Raw genomic sequence first — 19,301 nt, forward strand, 5'->3', positions numbered from 1 at the left:
GCATTCTTAAGTTTTAAAGTTAAGGGAAAAGTTGTGTATTTGCTCTGTAGGAGCTTAACAACCCTGGAAGGATGTGCTTTGAACAAGGTTCTGGAAGTGTTTAATTTTTGGGCAAGTTCACCAAGGCTAACTTACTGCAAAAAAAGCCTCTTGTGTTGCAGTCAAAGTGGAGAGTCTCAGGAAAGGCCAGCTTTGTATAGATTTATATTGTTTCTTTTCTCTTGTTCCCTGTTACTTCTCTGATTTTGTAAGATGCTCTGTGAGGAATCTTATGTTTCAGCATGAACAGCAGCATATTCATACCCTGGTTGCTTTGGTTTCTTACAGCAGCAGTGGCAGTAGTGGAGGAAGCCACCCAAGTAGTCGGAGCAGCAGTCGAGAGAACAGTGGAAGTGGAAGTGTAGGTGTTCCCATTGCTGTTCCCACACCATCTCCTCCTAGTGTCTATCCAGGTAAATGGAGATTTCTTGTTCCTCTTTCTGCCTCATTGTTAACCTTGAGCTTTTGTAGTTTCATAAAATCCAAGGGAAGCCCAGAGTTCATTGCTATTGCTAATACGAGTTTGAATCAAGTAGTATCTTCTCTGAGAGTGTCTGATGTGCTGTAATATTCCTTTTATGTATTAATTTGTTTATCAGAATTTTTTGCCTGGCTGCCTGCATGTGACAAGGTAGGACATAGCACCTTTTTCAGTGGGCTGAGGGACACTTCTCCCTTGTCCTTTTAAGCAATTAAATGTTTTTTCATTGGCTGTTTATGCAGATACATAGAAGCATGTCTAGAAAATTAGATGGAATGAGAGGCAGGCACAGAGTATATCTTGAGTACATCAATGCAAGCCTGAATTGTCACAAAGAGATACTTGCTCAATGTAATGGCCCCAGACTTTCCAGAAGTAGGACGTGTTATTAGTACTACTTTTTCCTTTGCTCAGCCTTTTCAGTGAAGAAGAGCCTGTAGTTGGCTTGCAGCAAAATACATGATGCTTCTTGAAACAAAGAGCTGGAAATTTTTCTGTTTCCTCTTTATATTTTCTAATTCATACAGAAGCTAAAGACAGCCATGCTAGAGATTGGAGCATAAATAACACAATGCAAAGACATCTTTCAGAAGTAATGGCTTTCACTGAAAAGTTTTGGGTTGTGTTCCCTTCAGACCTGGAAAGAAGTGGATTTGCTTGACCCTCATTTACCATCTACACAGGAATGAGCCTTTCTTTAACAGCTCCATTGTTTTCTCATCTTGTGCATTCTGAAATACTGTGCAGCTAATAAGTAGCTAACACTAAATAGTCAGAGGCTTTCTCTAATCCTTGCTAACATATCTCCTTATTAACTCCACCTCTTCCTCCTCTCTTCACTTAGCCCCTGCTGGCTCAGCTGGCACATCTCCCCTTCCTGCTACCTCTGCTCCTGCCCCCACTCCTCCTGCTCCTCCTGCCCCTTCCTCTGCTGCCCCAGATGCTGCTGCTGCTGCTGCAGGAGCTCAGCCCCTTGCTGATGGCTTCACCTCTCCAACTCCCCCTGCTGTTTCTTCCACACCCTCTGCAGGTGAGTCTCTGCTCCAGCTGCTGGACAGATGAACCCAGATGAATCCAAGGCTTTGCAAAAAATCACTTCGGCAGCAGTGATTCAGAATTTAAGAAGAAGTTTAATTATAACTAGAAAATATCTGCTAATACCCAACTATAAGGTCATGGTGACAGTAGACAATTCAAGGTGTGATTTGACCTTGACTACACCATGTGTCATGGACCTGCTTTGGTGTTGGATGGGTGTTTGATTTTGCACCAGAATGCTGATTCTTTATTACTCAGTCTTTATCTTGTGTGCTTTTTCCTTCTGGGTAATGTACAGTTCAATAATTGTATTTGTTACATTTTATGGTTACATTTTATTGATTTTATTAACAACAATCATTTAATTTTATAATTTGATTATTTTTACATTTTTATAATTTGCTAAATCATAATTTTATTTCTGTTTGGATACTGAGAACCTCACATAATTATAAATATGAACATCATTATTTGGCAGGAACCAGCACTGATAGTTCTGGGTCTAATTATTAGTCTCTTTAAATGCAATTTAAAAAAAGTGTATCTAGCAAAGTATAATTTATGCAACTGGTTTCTTCAGTGCTGTCAAATGACAAGTCTCCCTTTAATGAACTGGTGAAAAGGGTGGGGTTTTTCTGTCCTGTATTAGGTAAAATACAAGCTTTTATTATGCAGACTATTATTAAAGCATTTTGTTTTCATATGTGGTACTTATGGTGTATATTGCAACTTCCTTTTTTTTAATGCTACACTTTCCATTTTCTCGTGTGCTGAAGTTGCAGAGTGTAGCACTTAACAACCATAACCTGTATCACCTTTTGATGAGGAGATTGCAGTGTAAAGATCTCCTTCAGACAGCCAAATTCATGTGTAGCTACCTGCATGCTTTGCTACTTTACATTATGGTGGGAAGGCTGCTTCCAGCGGTGGGAGTTGGTTTGCATGTTTATTAGTGTTCATCGCTTAGTAAAAATAACACCAGGTTCCAGAAGCATTCTTGAAATTGCATGTAGTTTAAAGATCCATGGCTCATACAAAATTAGAAGATATTTACACTAGAATCCTTAAGTGTGACCAGAAGTTTCTTAAATGTGATGAATTTTGATTTCAGAAGATGATCCTGACTAAACTACTTTCATGGGGATGAGCTGTGGCATATAGTGCCTCAATCAGTTTTTCATTTTTGATTCACTGTCAGTATCCCAGTTCTTAAGCCATGTAGTTTCTATATTTTCAACAAGTCAAAAGCAAGCAGAGATTAATATTTTAATGGCTGTAAATTCACATTCACAATTTCATAAGAGAAATTTTGCATTAATTACTATTTTTAAGATCTTTTGTTTCCCTGTTTTGTTAGTGAGATTGCTTGTATGGCTTCTCTGGAATAAAGTATTTGTAGAGACTGGATAGGTCACCACGTATGAAGTCATAGCTTTTGGTCCTTAAAAACCTCCTAGCCCTCTCTCCTCCCTTCTCTCCAGTCACCACCAATTTCTGCAAGTACATTAAGTATAAGAGAGAGAGACACACACGCATTGGAAAGACACATCAGGAAAAATTGGAAAAAGCCTTTATAGAATGGATTCTTTCTTAGCTGTTTCTTATTTGTAAAAAGTGCATTTTTTTATATGGTACACTACATTATTGGTACAAAGCAGAAGGAATGTGACTCTGCGTTTGCTCTTACAAGCAAGTAACAGAGCAAGCAACTTGTATTTTTATTTACTGACCTAATACACAGTTGTGCAAAGCAAGCAAGATGTAATGAAGAACAATGCAGGTTTTTTTTAATTTATACATTCTTTTGTTCTGTTTCTCTATTTACTTCTCTACTACAGTGACCATCCCTTCTTCCCTTGTTTTCTTGCAAACTCTCAAATTTGCTTCTAGGTCAAATGGTGGAGGCAGAATAGTTTATGGGGTGTAATAGCTCATCTAGGAATAATAAATCCAGCTCACTGTTATATACAGTATAAAATCCAGATAATTTTATGTGAGCAGAGAAGATACCTTGCTTTGTTTATTGCTTTCTGGGATTCACAATCCATGTCTTGAGCACAGGAAGTAATGAAAATACAGAGCAAGTGTTTGAGGAATTGTTTTGAGAGCTCCCTTGGAGAGGGTCTTTTAGTTGGACTTCATTTATTCCATCCTTCAAGCAGTTTTTAACATTCTCTTCTCCCCAGATGATTCTCTGAATATCTTCTAAATGGCACTAAGATAGGTAATTCTGTGTTTCTCAGATACAGAAGGTAACAGCTTTGAATCCTGGAAATCACCTGCAGTTATTTTTTACATGTATTTTCCTTCATTGCAGAACTGGGGAGTTTTTTGCAGGCTTAGAAATAAGTAAATTCACAGGAAGTTATTGTAATACATTATTTAAAATAGATAACCAGATATTATTTTCTTTCATTTTGAAGATTCGTAGCTTAAACACCTTTGTATTTTGCTACTGGCTTTTGTAGGCAGTGCTGAGTGCAGGCAGTTGGGACAGTTATGTTTTCCTTTGCTCTTGAGACATTCAGTGTCCTGCCAGTCTGGCAGCCAAAGTGGCTGACTCCTCCTAGGATGCAGAGTGTCTTAAAATGAAGAGCCAGAAATCTTTCTGAACCTTTGAAATTGAGTGCTGGTAGAGAGAAGGCAAGCATCATTCTTCTCTTTGCTGATGCACTTCTCTCTCTACCCTAGGTCACCCAGTTCAGTTCTACAGCATGAACAGGCCTGCAGCTCGGCACACACCCCCAACCATCGGGGGGTCTTTGCCGTATCGGCGGCCTCCTTCCATCACATCCCAGACGAGCCTTCAGAACCAGATGAACGGGGGCCCCTTCTACAGCCAGAACCCAGGTAAGGTGGCTTGGCTGCTCCACTGAAATCCATGGTGGCGAACACAGTGCCCTTCAGCTCTCTGAAATTTTATGTTCTGTCTCCATTGCAGCTCTTGCATTTTCAGTATATTGCTGGTAGCTGTGCCAAAGCTGCAGTGCAAGTGCAGAGTGTTCAGCTTCCATTATGGCAAACATCTTAAAAAATGCTGTCTTTGTTGCCAAATAATTTACATTTGATGTCACAGTCCCTATCAGACGAACTTTAGTCCTTGACTACACCATGTGTCATGGACCTGTCTTGGTGTCGGATGGGTGTTTGATTTTGCACCAGAATGCTGATTCTTCGTGAATCAGTCTTTTATCTTGTATGCTTTTTCCTTCTGGGTAATGTACAGCTCAAACAGTTGCACTTGTTACACCGGGATAAGCATTAGATGCCTTGGGGACACCAGTGGTGTTTGGGTGCGAGGGAGCTGTGTCATCTGCTAAGCCCACAAGTGATGTTATTTTATGGGTGATCTGCCTTACAAAGCAAGAGGAGACTTATCAGGGAGTGAGCGTTCTGTGTGTCAGCATAACACAGTAGCCTTTTACCTAAGGAGTCCTTCTTCCTGTGCTTCTGATGGGACAGGAGAAGGGTTTTATACCAGACCAGGGAAGAATTTTTCTTTTGACAAAGCTACAGAAAGATGCAGGGAACACGCTGAAGGTTTCTTGTCAGGAAATGCCCTAATACTGGCAAGATTGAATGTTGAGTTGCAATACTAGAGTATGTTGGTGTTTTGTGGTGATGGGATTTGAAGGGGGGTGTGTGTTGCTTGGTTGCTTTTGGGGTTTTTTGTTTGGTTGGTTTATTTTGTTTGTTTTTTAAAAATTGAGCACTGAACTTGGAATTAGATCAAATCCTACATTTAAAGGATTTGATCAAGTTTGGCTGTTACTGTTTGTGAGCTACCCTGCAGGGTGAGGGTTGTGCTGAGCTTGAGATGGAAATGAATGGTCCTTCTGGGCACAGGGAAGTGGAGTAGCTTGTAGGGCTGAATTGTAGCCCAGTTGCCTGAAATAGGTCATATTTTCTAAGCACATTATGTGCATATTAAAGGCTGAAGGGGGAAATAGGCAAGAAGGGTTATAGCAACAAAAGAAACCTTTCAGGATTACAATAAAGCAATTTTTGCAATAAAGATGATTTTCAGTATATCCAGAGAGTTTTTGATGACTGCTATGCGTTTTTTGCTTTAGCAAAGGGATAATTCTCTGCAAGCTGCCATTGCATTGTTAATATGTAATCACAGAAGATGCCAAATGGACTTAAAATAAATTGCATAACCACAGTTCAGTCTGTGTATCCAGAAGGAAGGTAATGATTATGGTGATTAGTCATTTGAACTGTAAATCACAAACAAAATACTTCAGTTATACTGGCATATCTGAGACAATATAAATAAGCAGTTGTAGTAAGAGACTTTTTTTTGATATACCAGCAGAATACAAAATTTATTAGCTTGGCAGTTACACTAAACCAAGGGTTTTATTGAGCTCACCTTGAAAGGAGAGGATGCTCAAGCATGCATAATTGATGAAAGCCCTAAGAACAGAGGCACTGATGTGTCTGGAAGGAGCAGGTTTCATAGTGACAGGACAGAGGCCACGTTTTATTCCCAGCATTCCTGAAGAGAGGCAGGAAACAAGAGGAGAAAGAGAGACCTTACAAGAGGCAGAGGAGGGTGCCAGTGATGCCTTCTTGTTGTTTGTAGGCTGTTTGGCAATAACACAGTACTGTTATTTCCATTGCCATTTTAAAAAAAAAGTTTAAAAATGTTAGTTTATTCACTTGACAGGAGGATGAAAGGTACTTGCATTGCCCTGTTCTGCTAAATGCCACTTGAAGACAATACATTTTTCCTGCTTCATGACAAGACCTTTTTAACAACTGAAAAAAAAGTATTAAGAAATGCAGACTCTAAATGATCTCAGCATATGTCTGTCCTAAAGCCACTCTTGCTAGCCAAGCCCCTAACAAGTGCTTTAACCTTGCAACTTTGGATATCATTATCTAAGCAATGTACAGCTCAGCACAGGCTAAAATCCATGTGGGAGAATATGGGCAAGTATTGAGATGGTGGCTGCACTCCACCCCATTTGTACAGCTGAATTCCTACCAGTCTGAAGCAGCCTAGTAGATGATGCTTGTGAGCATTTCTAAATTAATTTACAGCAACTGTGTATTAAAAATAGCAATATGAAAGGAAGATGGGATTTAAGATGATGTTTATACAGCAGAGGTAAAGATCTTCTGATGCGTTTAATAAACAAAATAATTAATAATAAAATATTTACTGTATTGCCTCTTAAATGTCAAAACTAGAGTCATACAGCATATAGAGACAATATTATGATAGTCCCTGCATAGTGCAAAGACTGAAGCACAGACTGAGGGGTTAAGATACACAAGGAATGATGTCAGCTAGTGTTAGCATCACCATTGCGATTAAACTACACAACCCAAACTGAACCTGGGAATTTTTTGTATTTGCTTGGCGTGCTTGTCTGGAATGATTTATTTTTCTCCATGGAAGCCTTGCTATTTGAAAGAAATATATATAGCTCATGAACAAAGTACACTGAAGAGACCAAGGAAACTGGAGCTACTCTACTATGATAAATATGGATTGTACGAGTCCATATGATGTTGAATAGAGGAATCATTTGAAATGAAACATTTTTATAGCATATATAATTGAAAAAGCAGGGACAAGGATGCTGAATTGATGAATATTACTGCTTTTCAGTAGGACTTGAAATCTGAGTTCCCTTTTTCTCCTTCGAAAAAATGCAAGACCAAATCTTTTCACAGCAATCATGGTTACACTTAAAGGAATAATTACTCTGAGGTCATGTCATTTGAGTCAAAGAATCTTTGAAATGTATTTCAGCTTTTTCTCAAGAGATATCTTGAGAAAATGGTTTAAATGGTGAGATAATGGAACTTACTTTATGTGGAGGTACAAGATATTTTTGCAACAAAAAGGATGGTTGCTGTTAGTCTTTTCATTTATAGTGTGTGGTTCTGAAAGAAATGTGAATGTGAGTGACAAAAGAAATTCAAAGCACTTAAGACAGTTGTTACTGGAATGAGCAAATAGAAGAAGTTTTGAGACACAAGTTGTAAGTGCTGTAGAACTCTTTTCTCTTGCTATGATAATGTGAATTCTGAAAAATGCTACATCATATCTGTCAATTTTCTTACTACCTCTGAAATTAGCCTGAAATTTATTTAGTTCTGTCTGGTAGCTAAATAAATGTACTGGTACATAAAGTACAGACTTTTTTCCCCTTAATCCCTTTGGACATGATTAAATGTTTTTTGTATGCCACATACTAACAAGAAATTTATTATTTGTGCTTCTCCTAAGGTGTGCTGTCTGAAAAATCATCTCGCAACTTGCCTAAAGAATTTGCTGCATTATTCAAAGTGATACTAAAATCATATAAAACTAGTTAGCTGATTTTTTTAACTAGAAATTTTAACTAGAAATTTTAACTGAAATTTGCATTCCAGGCTTAAACCACAGTTCAGTGTTACAGCATTTGCAACTGGCTGAAAGTATCTTCTTTAACTGGGAATTCACATGTATTGTACAAAGGCAGCTCTTATTGTACAGACAGAGTTCTTCTGGTACCAGTGAAAGGGCTGTTTAGAGTTCAGTGCAGTGAAGTCAGGTGGGGAGGAAACCAGCTAGCATATCTGGAATAGGCCCTGTGGTTTGGCAGCAGCACAGTGTGCTCTGTTCTGTCAATAAGATCAGAAGTGTTGCATCTTTCAGATCTGCACACTTCTCAAAAGGCATCTTTTTCTGTTTTGTCTGAAATAGCTGCCTCATTCAATGGGGGGTTTTTGGCCTACATCTTGGAAAAAAAAGTATATCCATTTTCATTGCTGGGGAGTCATGGATGCTGTTAGTCACCTCTATAAATATCAGTTAGATTTGAAAGGGGGAGGATTATAGGCAGAGAGTCCTCTTGATACATTTCTTAGGTCTGTTCTTAAGGTGCTATATTAGTAAGAAACTTCATCTTAAGGGGATCTCATATACAAATCAGAAAAATACTTCTGCATGGATTCTTAATGTTATGAAAAAGAGCTGGGCTGGAAATGTTAAAAATAAATATCCTTGAAGAAAGGATTAGGAATATGCTTAAACCACCTGAACCATTTTTCTTTAAATGTCAGTCTTTGTATCTCAGCTTCTTGGCAGCCTGCTGCACTGTCTGAGTGGTGATGATGTCTACTTTCCTGTTTGCTGCTTTGTTGTGTTTCTAACTGGATGCCTCTCTCTTTTTAATTTCTGTGGCAGCATCCCTTGCTCCTCCTCCCCCCTCCATCCTACAGGTAACTCCACAGTTACCACTAATGGGATTTGTGGCCAGAGTTCAAGAAAACAGTAAGTTTGCTGCTTCCTTGTGCTATGTTTTATCACTGGATGAGGCTTTTGGATTGAGGTGATGGAAGATTTGTCTGTGTATAGCCAGAATTCTGCCTTTCCTACTGCCTCTGCAAGTTTGTCTGAACTTGTGAAGGGTGGAAAAAAAGAAATAATTATATTGGAAGGACCTGGTCCTCCCTTCTCTGAATTTTCCTGTCTCTAGTGAATTTTCACAAATTATAACTGTTGGTTGGTCCCAATGCAGTTAATTGGGATAGAGAGTATTAGTTGAAGCAGCTACCATGGCTGTAGAGACATTTTCATGGTTGTATGGTTATTTCCTTTCAGTTTCAGATACTCCTCCCCCTCCACCACCTGTGGATGAGCCAGTGTTTGATGAGTCTCCACCCCCACCCCCACCTCCAGAGGATTATGAGGAGGAGGAAGCAGCTGTGGTGGAGTACAGCGATCCCTATGCTGAGGAGGACCCTCCCTGGGCACCGAGGACATACTTAGAAAAGGGTAGGTTTGCAGTTAGAAGAGACAGCTTTTTGTATGTGCTCCTGCCATCCTGCTTTTGGATTTGGAGTCTGCCTAGATTCTTTCATACCACTTTAGTCAGTAGCAAAAGAGAAAGAAGAGGCCCTGGTGTGTGTTTCTAAGTGTCTCACACTAATGCAAGGGGCGTGCTGTATGTACACGTGCCTTGAGATACAACTTTCTATTTGAGGAAATAATGATATTTGAATGATAGTTCTGTTCTGCTTTCCTGTGGGACTTCATGAGCTTGAGAACTAAAATAGTTTGTACGGGTGCATATATGCACAGATCTGTTCCATCTCACATGAGATAACAAAACTGTAAAGGGGAGTCTTGAAAGACAAGCTGGAGAAAGTCAGGCTTTTAGTCAGAAAATGTTTCCTATGGAGAACAAAAGAAACCAAACATTGTCTCTATTGATGTAGAGACACATGCAAAGACATAATTTTGATCTGTATTTTTCGAACTGGATGATCAAAACATTGAAAGGTTGGTCTATTTTTAGAAACACTCTTAAAAGTAATAGAAAATGCAATTGCTTTCAGTGTATGAAGAACTATTAAATAGTAGTTTTAGGATGCCAGAAAAAAAATGAGATATTTACATAGGTGTGGATTCTGTTGTAGTTGCATGAAAAGCTCTATTCAGCCCATGTCTAGAGATTTGACTACTTTGCTAGAGTTGGGAGAGAAGTGCTTGGTTGTGAGTTTTTTGTAGCAAACTTTGAAGCTTTAAAATTAATGACTTACCTTATACTAAAAGAGGACTTTAATACTCAGAGAACATGTATACTTACACTGCTGGGAGTTATAATGCTTTATTCAGCAAAATAATTTATCCTGTGGCAACTCCTAAAGTTCCTATAAATAGTATATTGTGCCACATGATTCAAAGTGGACAAAACAGATGAAAGTAGGTAGCTCTTCCAACACATTTACCCCCAATAAGTAGAATTCCCAGTTCTCAGGATTTGTATTTGTACTTTTGATATGGCCATTCTTCTATTTAAGTTCATATGAGAGCACTTTTATAGGGTATGGGTACATGACCTTTGCAATAGAAGCTGGTACACCAAAGAGGTGTCAAATACAGAGGGTTGCTGTAAATTGGAATGGGATTCAATATGACCCTGTTCTGTAGAGGGTCAAGCAGTGTGGGAGGTACCTTTAACGTGAAGATATGCTCTAGCCTGCAGCTGAGGATGGAAGTGAATAACAGATCCATTTGGAACAGATGGAGAAATTGTTAAGTAGGATATAGTTACTGTGGATGCTGGACTTGAGGACACCGCCATGTGACTGTAATAGCAACAGCCAACCTGCAGTGTCCAGGGATGTGCACTGCAGTTTTCCATTTGAGCTCTGTGTCTGCATATGTGGCAGGAAAAGATAAGAAAAAGACCTGGCTCTGCAAATCAGATGAATGGAAATGGGTATCCAAAAGGTAAAATTGCACTTAGACCACTTAGAGAAAGCGTGTGTTCACAGATTCCAGTTGGATAATCAGCCTAGCCTACATTTGTGGTCAGTTGGATATAACAGAGTTCTGCCAAACTCTCTGTAATTGTTGAAGAACCAAAGATCACTGATTGGAAGAATGTCAACCTAAATGAGTAATTCTGTTTTTCATAACTGCATTGAAACATATTCAAACAGAAACTAAAAGAGGCCCTGGCTCAGGCTGACAGGGAAGGATGCCACCTCCTTAGTCAGTATTGCTGCTTCCTGTCTCATCTGGAGCCTTTCTTGCAATACTGGACTCTTCCTAACTCAGGACATGTGACAAGCACAGCTTGAGCTGGGGGGACTACAGACAGAAGGATTCAACAGCCTTTTAGAGAGAGGACTGTTACCAGTACACAAATAACATGCTGGAGGAAGCAGTGGCAATGTAGAAACAAAGCCAGGCTTCAGGTAAATTTTATGAGGCTTAACAAGAAGCAAATTTTCTTCACAGACTTAAGGAAGAGTTTCCTTCTTGTGATCATGAAATAATGAATCCATTTAGTATCCAAAGGGACTAGAGCACAATCAAAAGTTAAAAAGGAATTGGAAGTTACCGTGATCCTTGGATGATGATTATTGTCATAAAGAGAATGAAGAAAAATAGCACAATGACACTAGGAAGAAATTTCAAAACCCTTAGGAATTTTGAAGGACTTAAATTGAATGCATCACGTGTTCATACACTTGTTTTTCAAGCTAAAAATGTACTTGTTTCTCCATTGGTGTTTTGTTTGCTTAGAATTATGTGTCTAAAATTGTACAGAATAAGTCACTTAACAACTGCTGGCACAATTGTAGAGCTAACAACATGTGCTTTTAAAATATGCTTTAGTCAAATGAGAAAAAAAAAATACATACTCTGATTTTCAACTTGGATTGATCTGTATATTTTACAATCTCTTCTGGATCCAGGTTTCCCTAGTGTTGGTTTGTGTTGATTCCTTTGCTCCCTCAAAAGGAAATGATCTCTTTTCTTTTGGAAAGAATGATGAGTTTACTAGGACTCTTGGACAGTGGGTTTATGAACACATGCTGTTAATTTTTAATCCTTGCTTTAGTTTAGAGTATCTTTCCATCTATCCTCAGTACAAGGTTTTAGGATCCCTGTCCAACATACTTTTTTTATTTCCTTAGTGGCAGCACTGCATGTTTCATTGCCAAGTGCTTAAAGCAGTGATTGATGCTATTTGTTAAAGTACTCAGAGTCTGGCATAACTAACTTTTCTATGAAACACATAATGATAGCATTGAGATTGGAAAAACATATCAATTTGATGTCTATTTTCTGGCATTTCAGGACTGTTCCGTTTAATATTTCCAAGTTCTTTGTCCAGTTTCTTTGCTTTTCCTAACAACTTTTGTGCCATCAGTAAAATATTTTGCAGCTGTAAGAAAAATGTCTTGATACAGTATGTGTACGTTTCCACCTTCCTTCTTCACGGCTCCTAACAGGGGTTTGCCCACTGTGGTGCTGTGTGTCCTGGGAGTGGCTGCTGGATAATGAGATGCACATGCAGCTTAAGAGATTTAAATGTGGAAGGAGCTAAGATGGAAGTATGGGACATCAGCCATGGCTCATTCATACTGTGATCTAAAGAGAGCTCTTGCTCTCTCTTCCATGTTTTCCTGCTCTTAATTGTGCTGAAATCTGGTTTAGCATATGTAGTTATAGTTTTGAATGGTCACAGCCATGGGGATTCACAACCACCTTGTTGTATTGTTCCACACCAAAAGTTTATCATGGGTCTGGAAATAGTAAGAATAGAAGAGTTAAAGGAGTCCTGGCTCATGTGCTTCTAAGTGTGAGCTTGTACAAAAGGGGGTGGAAGAAACTGTTTCTCTCAGCAGGTCATTATGCACACACACAGGTGAGGCAGTGCCTGGACAAGGGAGGTGACTGGATTTTCCTCCTCCTCTCCTAACAATCACATTCTGTTCTTTCCTAGTGGTGGCAATCTATGACTACACCAAGGACAAGGAAGATGAGCTCTCATTTCAGGAAGGTGCCATCATTTATGTCATCAAGAAGAATGATGATGGCTGGTATGAGGGGGTCATGAATGGAGTGACGGGGCTGTTCCCAGGGAACTATGTGGAGTCGATCATGCATTACTCAGAGTGAAGACCAGAGGACAGAACACTGCATCTCCTGCTGCAGGAGCTGTCAGGGCTTCCCAGATCTCCACCAGCCTCTGGGACCCCGTCCAGTATAACTGAATGAAGGATAATTGTAACAACCATTCTTTTGGGTTTGGTTTGGTTTTTTTTTATTTTCCCCCTCACAATAAGACAATAGTGATTTGAGTTGTTTGAACAAATGGCTCTTCAGCTGCCAGCAGAGGCTATCCTGAGCTATCTGACTTTGAATTAAGCTGACCCATTCAGATGTAACAAACTTGTTGATTAGCTCATACTTCACTCGAATTCTGACTTTTGACAGGCCTTGGGATCTGTCTCAGGAATCCTGTGTGCCCTCACAGTACTTATATTGGAAGCAGTGCCTGGCACTGGGGATGTCCTGGATGCTTGTGGTGAAGGTTACTGGCCAGTGAGCATCCCTCCTGTTTCTACACTACACTCCTGTGCAGCTGGAAGGACAGTCATGTGCTAGAAAACACTGGGATTTCTACACAGAGACGTTCCTGTAACTGACTTCCAGATAGCTGGATGCATCTTTAGCATAAGCACTTCTGCAGCTGCTCTGCACATGTAGGCTGACACAGGGCACACAGAGCCAGCTTTCATTCACTCACCTTTCAGTTTAGACAATTCAGATGGCTGCAGCCCAGAGGACCACCACCCCCATTTCTCATCTTCTGAATGCCACATATTTGTTTTGTGTTCTGCACAAAAAAAAGAAAAAAAAAATGAAAAAAAAAAAAAGAAAAAAGTGTGCTCCTCTCCACAGCGAGCTCCTTGCCACGGTTGCTGCCGGTTCAAACAGAACTCACAGATGCCGTTGATGGTGAAGGCAAAACAAAGTTTACAGGTCCTCCTGGGGTCTGAGGATTAACTCTAGGGGGTGTGATCTAAGGTTCAAATCTACTCATGCCTGCTTGCACTAGAGAAACTTGCCCCCAACTTTAGTTTTATGCACAATATAATCTTAAAAATCCAATCAGGTATTGTAAATTGGCTATTTTGTACTTGATGACTAGATTTGCATTATGTACTGTGAGAGCCCTGTGCAGAGGCAGGACAAACGGCAATTGTCGTCTTCATGTCTGTTGCCAAAATCTCTTCAGCGGAAGCAAAAAGGGCTGTTGTGTGTACTGGTTTCCCATGGAAATCCAAGCAGTAACTAGTAGTAGTCCTAGCTCTTCCCCTAGCCCTCTCCACTGTTTATTATAATAGATATTTTGAGCTGTACTGGTGGCTTGGGGTGGAGTAATACCAAGTGAAGGCTCTGTAGCCCCTTGCAATGATACTTTGCTTCCTAATCTAGTTGAGTTAAAAGTTCTGCTCAGTGATTGTACACAGCAGATCACTGTAAGTGATGGTTGTACTTGTCTGCCCGTAGGAACATCTAAATGTTACCTTTGGGTAAACATTATGCATTAACTAATTAAATTTCCTGTTAAGTCTTGTTAGTCTGCAAATTGAGCTGATCTTGTATTATGAGAGTCTCCTGGGCAAGGGCATCTTCCTGAGCAACTTTAGGCTGTCACCTGGCCAATTTGTAGCTGGTAGCAAGAATAGCTTGTCCAAGGTGAGGCAAGGCTGCAGCCAGGAAGGCCAGTATTCAATCAGAGCAGTGCACAGGAGAGCGGGGCTGGCACCAGTCTTGGCAACTGACCCAGCCCCTTGGTAGGTAGTGCAGTGCCAGCATGGAGGTGCAGGTTTGGTGCCAGCCTGGGCAGGGAGATGCCATAGCTGCTCAGAGGGGAAGAAGGAAGAAACAAATGAGTGTTTGTAGGCCATGGAGGAATATGATCACCTGCTGTGAGCTTGTGGAACTCCTCTGACAGTGTGCAAGAAACTGGTTTGGTTAAAGTCTGCAGGAAGGACAATTGGAAGAAATTCATGTGCAGATAGAAGTCGTTTTCTCCCTTGCTAATCCACATGTTGTCTTCTTTCTGGAAGCTGACAGCATTGTTTGGGATGAGTGCCAGAACAAATACCCTTTAAGCCATTTACTCTACTCTCTGAAAAGTTTTCTTGCCGCAAGACTGAGAAGCAGCCGTGTTCAGTTCTTCCCTCAGCCCATCATTTCTGTGGAAGCAAGTCCAGAACCACTGGTTGTGCAGTCACTGGAATAATTGTTTCTGATGTCATTGGGCAGGTCTAAGCTTTTGGAGCAGGGAGGTGGTGCTTGTAGCAAAGGTGATTGAACAGCAGCATTGACAAGCCTATAGTGCTTATAGGGGGGCTGTGTTTTCCAGGAATATCAGAGCTTTCCTGGCTTCTCTTGGCTTGGATATGTTTGTGGCAGAATCAGAGCCCACAGTGCTCAAATGCATCATAAGGGCAGCTTAATGAGTTCCTAAGTGAGAGCTGAACCTCTGCCTGCGCACCCAAACTGCAGCTGGCAGGTCACACTTCAGTGAAATGTGTGTCAACCCACTCTAAGCAAGGGCTTGTGCTTAAACACTTCTGGCAGGTGGGTGGGGTAGTGTGTACTCCCACTGTGTGTGATACTTAATCTTCAATCAGCTGGTTTTCCGTCTTGCAAGTTTTCTGTGTTGTGAGAGCAGAGCAGTGTGAGATGAATGCTTGCCAGAGCCCAGCACAGAAGATGAGGCTGCAAAACCTTGAAAGTAGAATGTGTGACAGCTCCTCAAGAATTGGCTTTGGTCTGATGCGCCAGGGTTTAGTTTGGTCCCTGCTTGATAGTACATGGAATTGTTTATTGTGCAAGAACTGCTGTGGATGGAATTTCTGGGTCACCTCCTGCTGGTTTTATGCTTTATTATGCAGTACTAATGTAAAGAAATTTGTTGAGTTTTATGCATATTTTTATTTTGTACAGATTTTAATTCTGTTGCTTGTTTGGGGATGATGTGATGTAATGGTCATAGACCAGGCCAAGGTAAACAGGCTTTGTATATTAGTGTTACATAGATTGCATGCTAGTAAAGTCAGTGAGGGTTGTGTTTCCAGTTTTGTCCTGTGTACTTCTCCTTGTCCAAAACCTTCTCTTCCCCACCCCTTTTTAATTTACAGGTTTACTTTAAAAGGGGGTGGCAAATCGGGGGTGAGGAGAGAAACACCTCAGTATTTTAAATAAGGTGCACAACATCTCTTCACTGCTGAGTTTTGCTGCCACAGCTCATGGTGTTCTGCATCACAGGCTGTTGAAGCGGGAGTGTGTATGTATGAGAGGTGGGGGAAGGAGACACTCCAGCATAGCCCAAAGAGTTTTGCTGAATGGCCAAAATGTATATGTTTCTCCCTTTGTGAGAACTGCCTTAGCCCAGCCAGCTGTTTTCATTGTGCACAGAAATTGTTCAGCATCCTCTAGCAGTGTATGTTGCCTTGGTTTACTGTGTATCAAAGGTTTCTTCCTTCCTCTTGGCACCAGGGACAAAGCTATTAACTACAGCTGCCTCTGTAACGTGCCTGCATGAGAGGAGATCTGACTGAGTCTGTCCACATCTAGTGCTGAAGCAGGTTCATTTTGGTGCCTTCATTCCAGCCGAAGAGAGATAGCTGAGCTTGTATATGTCTCACCCATTCTTTCCCCTCCTTTTCCCCTTCCCCTCAGCTGCTGTAGCAGAGGGCTGAGAGGGGCAGGAGAGGCAACCAGCAAGTTCTGAGGGTGTCCATGTGCATTGACTGGAGTAGGCACCAGAGCAATGCCAGATCTCTTGCTGGTCTGGCTGGTTAGACACAAACACGTATTGAAGGGCCACTGCTCTCACTGGAGGACAAGAGGTGTGACTTGGCCCTGAGGTAGATGACAGAGCTTGGTGTGTGTTATCAGGAGGCTGAAGGTGTTCCTGGAATTCAGCTTGTCCTTGCAGATGGTTGAAGTTGGATGTCATGGAAGTGTCTGGAGCTGTCTGCTGGTGTGAGCCACAGGTCCCCACAAGTCCTGTGGTGTGTGCCTGGCTGGCTTACCTGTGGATGCCAGAAAGGCACAGACTCAGCTAGTTCTTGCTAGAGCAGTTTGTTCTCCTTTCACAGCTGCTGGGCATTTTCTTTTCTTGCTGCTGAGGGTTCTTGGTGATAGCCAAAGTTGACAGTGGCTGTAATGGACCTTCTGAAAAGTGCCACTTTTACCTGGGGTATTTCAGGTGATCATGAAAAGAAAGTGAGGAGGCAGCAGGACTGAGGAGCCTTTTCCAGCAGAGGGTGTGTGGGCTGCCTGCCTGCTGTGCATGTGCACATTGATGACTTAGTGGAAGAGGACTGTGCACTGATACTGTTGAGCTTCTTGGTGTCTCTCACCCATGCTTGATGGTGACTTAATGCTGTGCTCTTCCTAGCAACTTCCACCACTTCCTAGCAGATGTTGTGGATGCACTTCTCTGCTGGAAACAAACTTTTTTATTCCATCTGTGGGCTCCAGGCATAGAGCAAAACCTCCACATCTTCCTTTCTGGAAAGGATGGAACTTTATGTGGTTTAGTAAACTGGGTGCATTTACAGAGCTTCTCCTCCTAGAGGTGCAACAGAACATTTTGTGAAACAGGTGATATCTGTATTCTCTGCAGGCCCCCTTTTGGAAGCTGCTTAGAGAATGCTGTTGAAAAGACCACAGTGCTGTGGCTTTACTAGGAGCAGCAGTTGTGTTCAGAGTATTAACTGTCACTGGTGAAGCACTGCAGCATTTCAGGCAGCATTACAAACCCCATGCAGAGACTTCAGTACCTATGTTGGCAACCGTGGCAGTGGAAAATGTACAGCACTGTTGCATTCTCTAAGGCAAGTATTTACAACACGACGCTTTAGGGAAGGTGGTGGTGGAAACAGCACCAGCAGGATCATGGGCTGCAGCTTCTGGGGTGCCAGTCACAAGAATTTACTGTGCATATTCACCTTCCCCAGCTTCTGGCATCTCCCAGTATTTGTTACAGCTGCATTTTGTGGATAAAATGGTTATTACACAGAGGTCAGGACAGTAAAAGAAGGGAACAATGTGTGGTTTGTTTTGGGGATTTGCCCCCACAGTAGCTGAAGTCAGTGTGTAGTAGCAGCCCTATTTACCTATTTCTAATGTTAAAACTTCCAGCATAGCAACGCCTCATGTCCATGGGGATGTGTTGAAAGCTTCATGCAGCCAAGGTTTGACAACTGCTGTTAGAAAGAATAATTCACAGATCATGGTGTTCTGCTGCTTTCATTTGAAATAAAACCCACCCATGTGTTTTGTGTAATCTCCAACCCATGTGGGAAGAGGTTTGGGGGATTTTTTGGTACTCTAAATATACTAATTGTATTAGACATATAACAAGACAGTGAGGGCAGCAGCAGCCTGCTGTCCAGGGGTAATCCTACACCCAGGACCCTGCTGAACACTGATATGGGGACCCTGCTGAATGGGTGCAGTACATTTGTTGCAGTTTCTCTTTATACCTCCGAAGAATCCTACCACTACTGACTAATAGGAAGAGCTATGTACAAGTTTATTTCCATTACAGCGCCTCGGTAAGTGCTGACATGTCCAAGATTTTTTTGTAAAGAACAAGTGCTTCTTTTCACATTTGAAAAAGTGTCTTTTGCAACTTGCATGGACAAGTAGTTTCTATGAATTCTCTGGAGATGTCAGTGTCTAACATGGATTTTGTCCATGCACTTTTTTCTGAAAGCAGATACCCCCCACTTTGGTTTGCAGTTGGAGCAGCACGCTGTGCTTTTGCTTTGGCACTGCTGATGCAGTGGATGGATGCAGACCCCACTGTAAATGACCAAGCCCACAGGACTCTGGGGAGCTGTATGCCGCCAGTAAAGTTTTAGTGTGTGTGCCATTTGAACCACCTTCCAGTGAGTGCAAAACCCAATTTTTAAATTTTTTTAATTGTACTTGGAATTAACTGTTGCTGTGTACTAAACCCTCTTGTTATGAGCCCTAAATAAAAAGAACAAAGCACACCTCATGTGTTCTGTGAGCGTGCCACAGTCGTGTCACATTTCTTGTCTTTGGCTACAGCTTTCAACGCGCTAGGGCCAGGGATCATGTCTTGTGCAAGCAGGAGACCTGTCCCTGAGGCACAGCACTTCCCACAGGAAATGTACAAGCCTTGGCATCCAGCCTGCTGCCTTCAGCAGCTCCTCAGCCTCTGTGGGACTCCCCCTTTTGTGCACTTGCTAATGTAATTCTCAGATATCTGCTGTGGAGGGGTGCAGGGTGAGGCTGAGAGCATTCCCAGCCACGTTCCCTACAGCCCCCAGAGTGGGGCCACAGCAGCACTTCCCAGCCTGTAGCTGTTCTTTGTGAGCAGAGCTGGACAGACTCTTCAACCCTGAGCAAGGAGCAGATGGAAAAGGTGAGCCTTCA

At 41.5% G+C, this 19,301-nt stretch overlaps 1 protein-coding gene across 11 annotated transcripts in view; it reads left to right on the forward strand.

The window, feature by feature from the left end:
• The window catches only part of ABI2 (abl interactor 2), a 65,477-nt gene extending 46,563 nt beyond the window's left edge, over nt 1–18,914 (forward strand). For 3 of the 11 annotated variants that reach the window (XM_058840232.1, XM_058840234.1, XM_058840239.1), the window contains 5 exons: nt 328–452; nt 4,250–4,408; nt 8,748–8,834; nt 9,165–9,338; nt 12,808–18,914. In XM_058840232.1, coding sequence (XP_058696215.1) covers nt 328–452; nt 4,250–4,408; nt 8,748–8,834; nt 9,165–9,338; nt 12,808–12,983 — 721 coding nt within the window. In that variant the 3' untranslated portion in view covers nt 12,984–18,914. The remainder of the gene's footprint in view (nt 1–327; nt 453–4,249; nt 4,409–8,747; nt 8,835–9,164; nt 9,339–12,807) is intronic. The other 8 variants (XM_058840242.1, XM_058840241.1, XM_058840238.1 and 5 more) reach the window with 3 other exon arrangements.
• Nucleotides 18,915–19,301: the final 387 nt, after the last annotated feature.

This window comes from Poecile atricapillus, chromosome 5 (genome assembly GCF_030490865.1).
Source record: "Poecile atricapillus isolate bPoeAtr1 chromosome 5, bPoeAtr1.hap1, whole genome shotgun sequence".
NCBI classification, from domain to species: Eukaryota; Metazoa; Chordata; class Aves; order Passeriformes; family Paridae; genus Poecile; species Poecile atricapillus.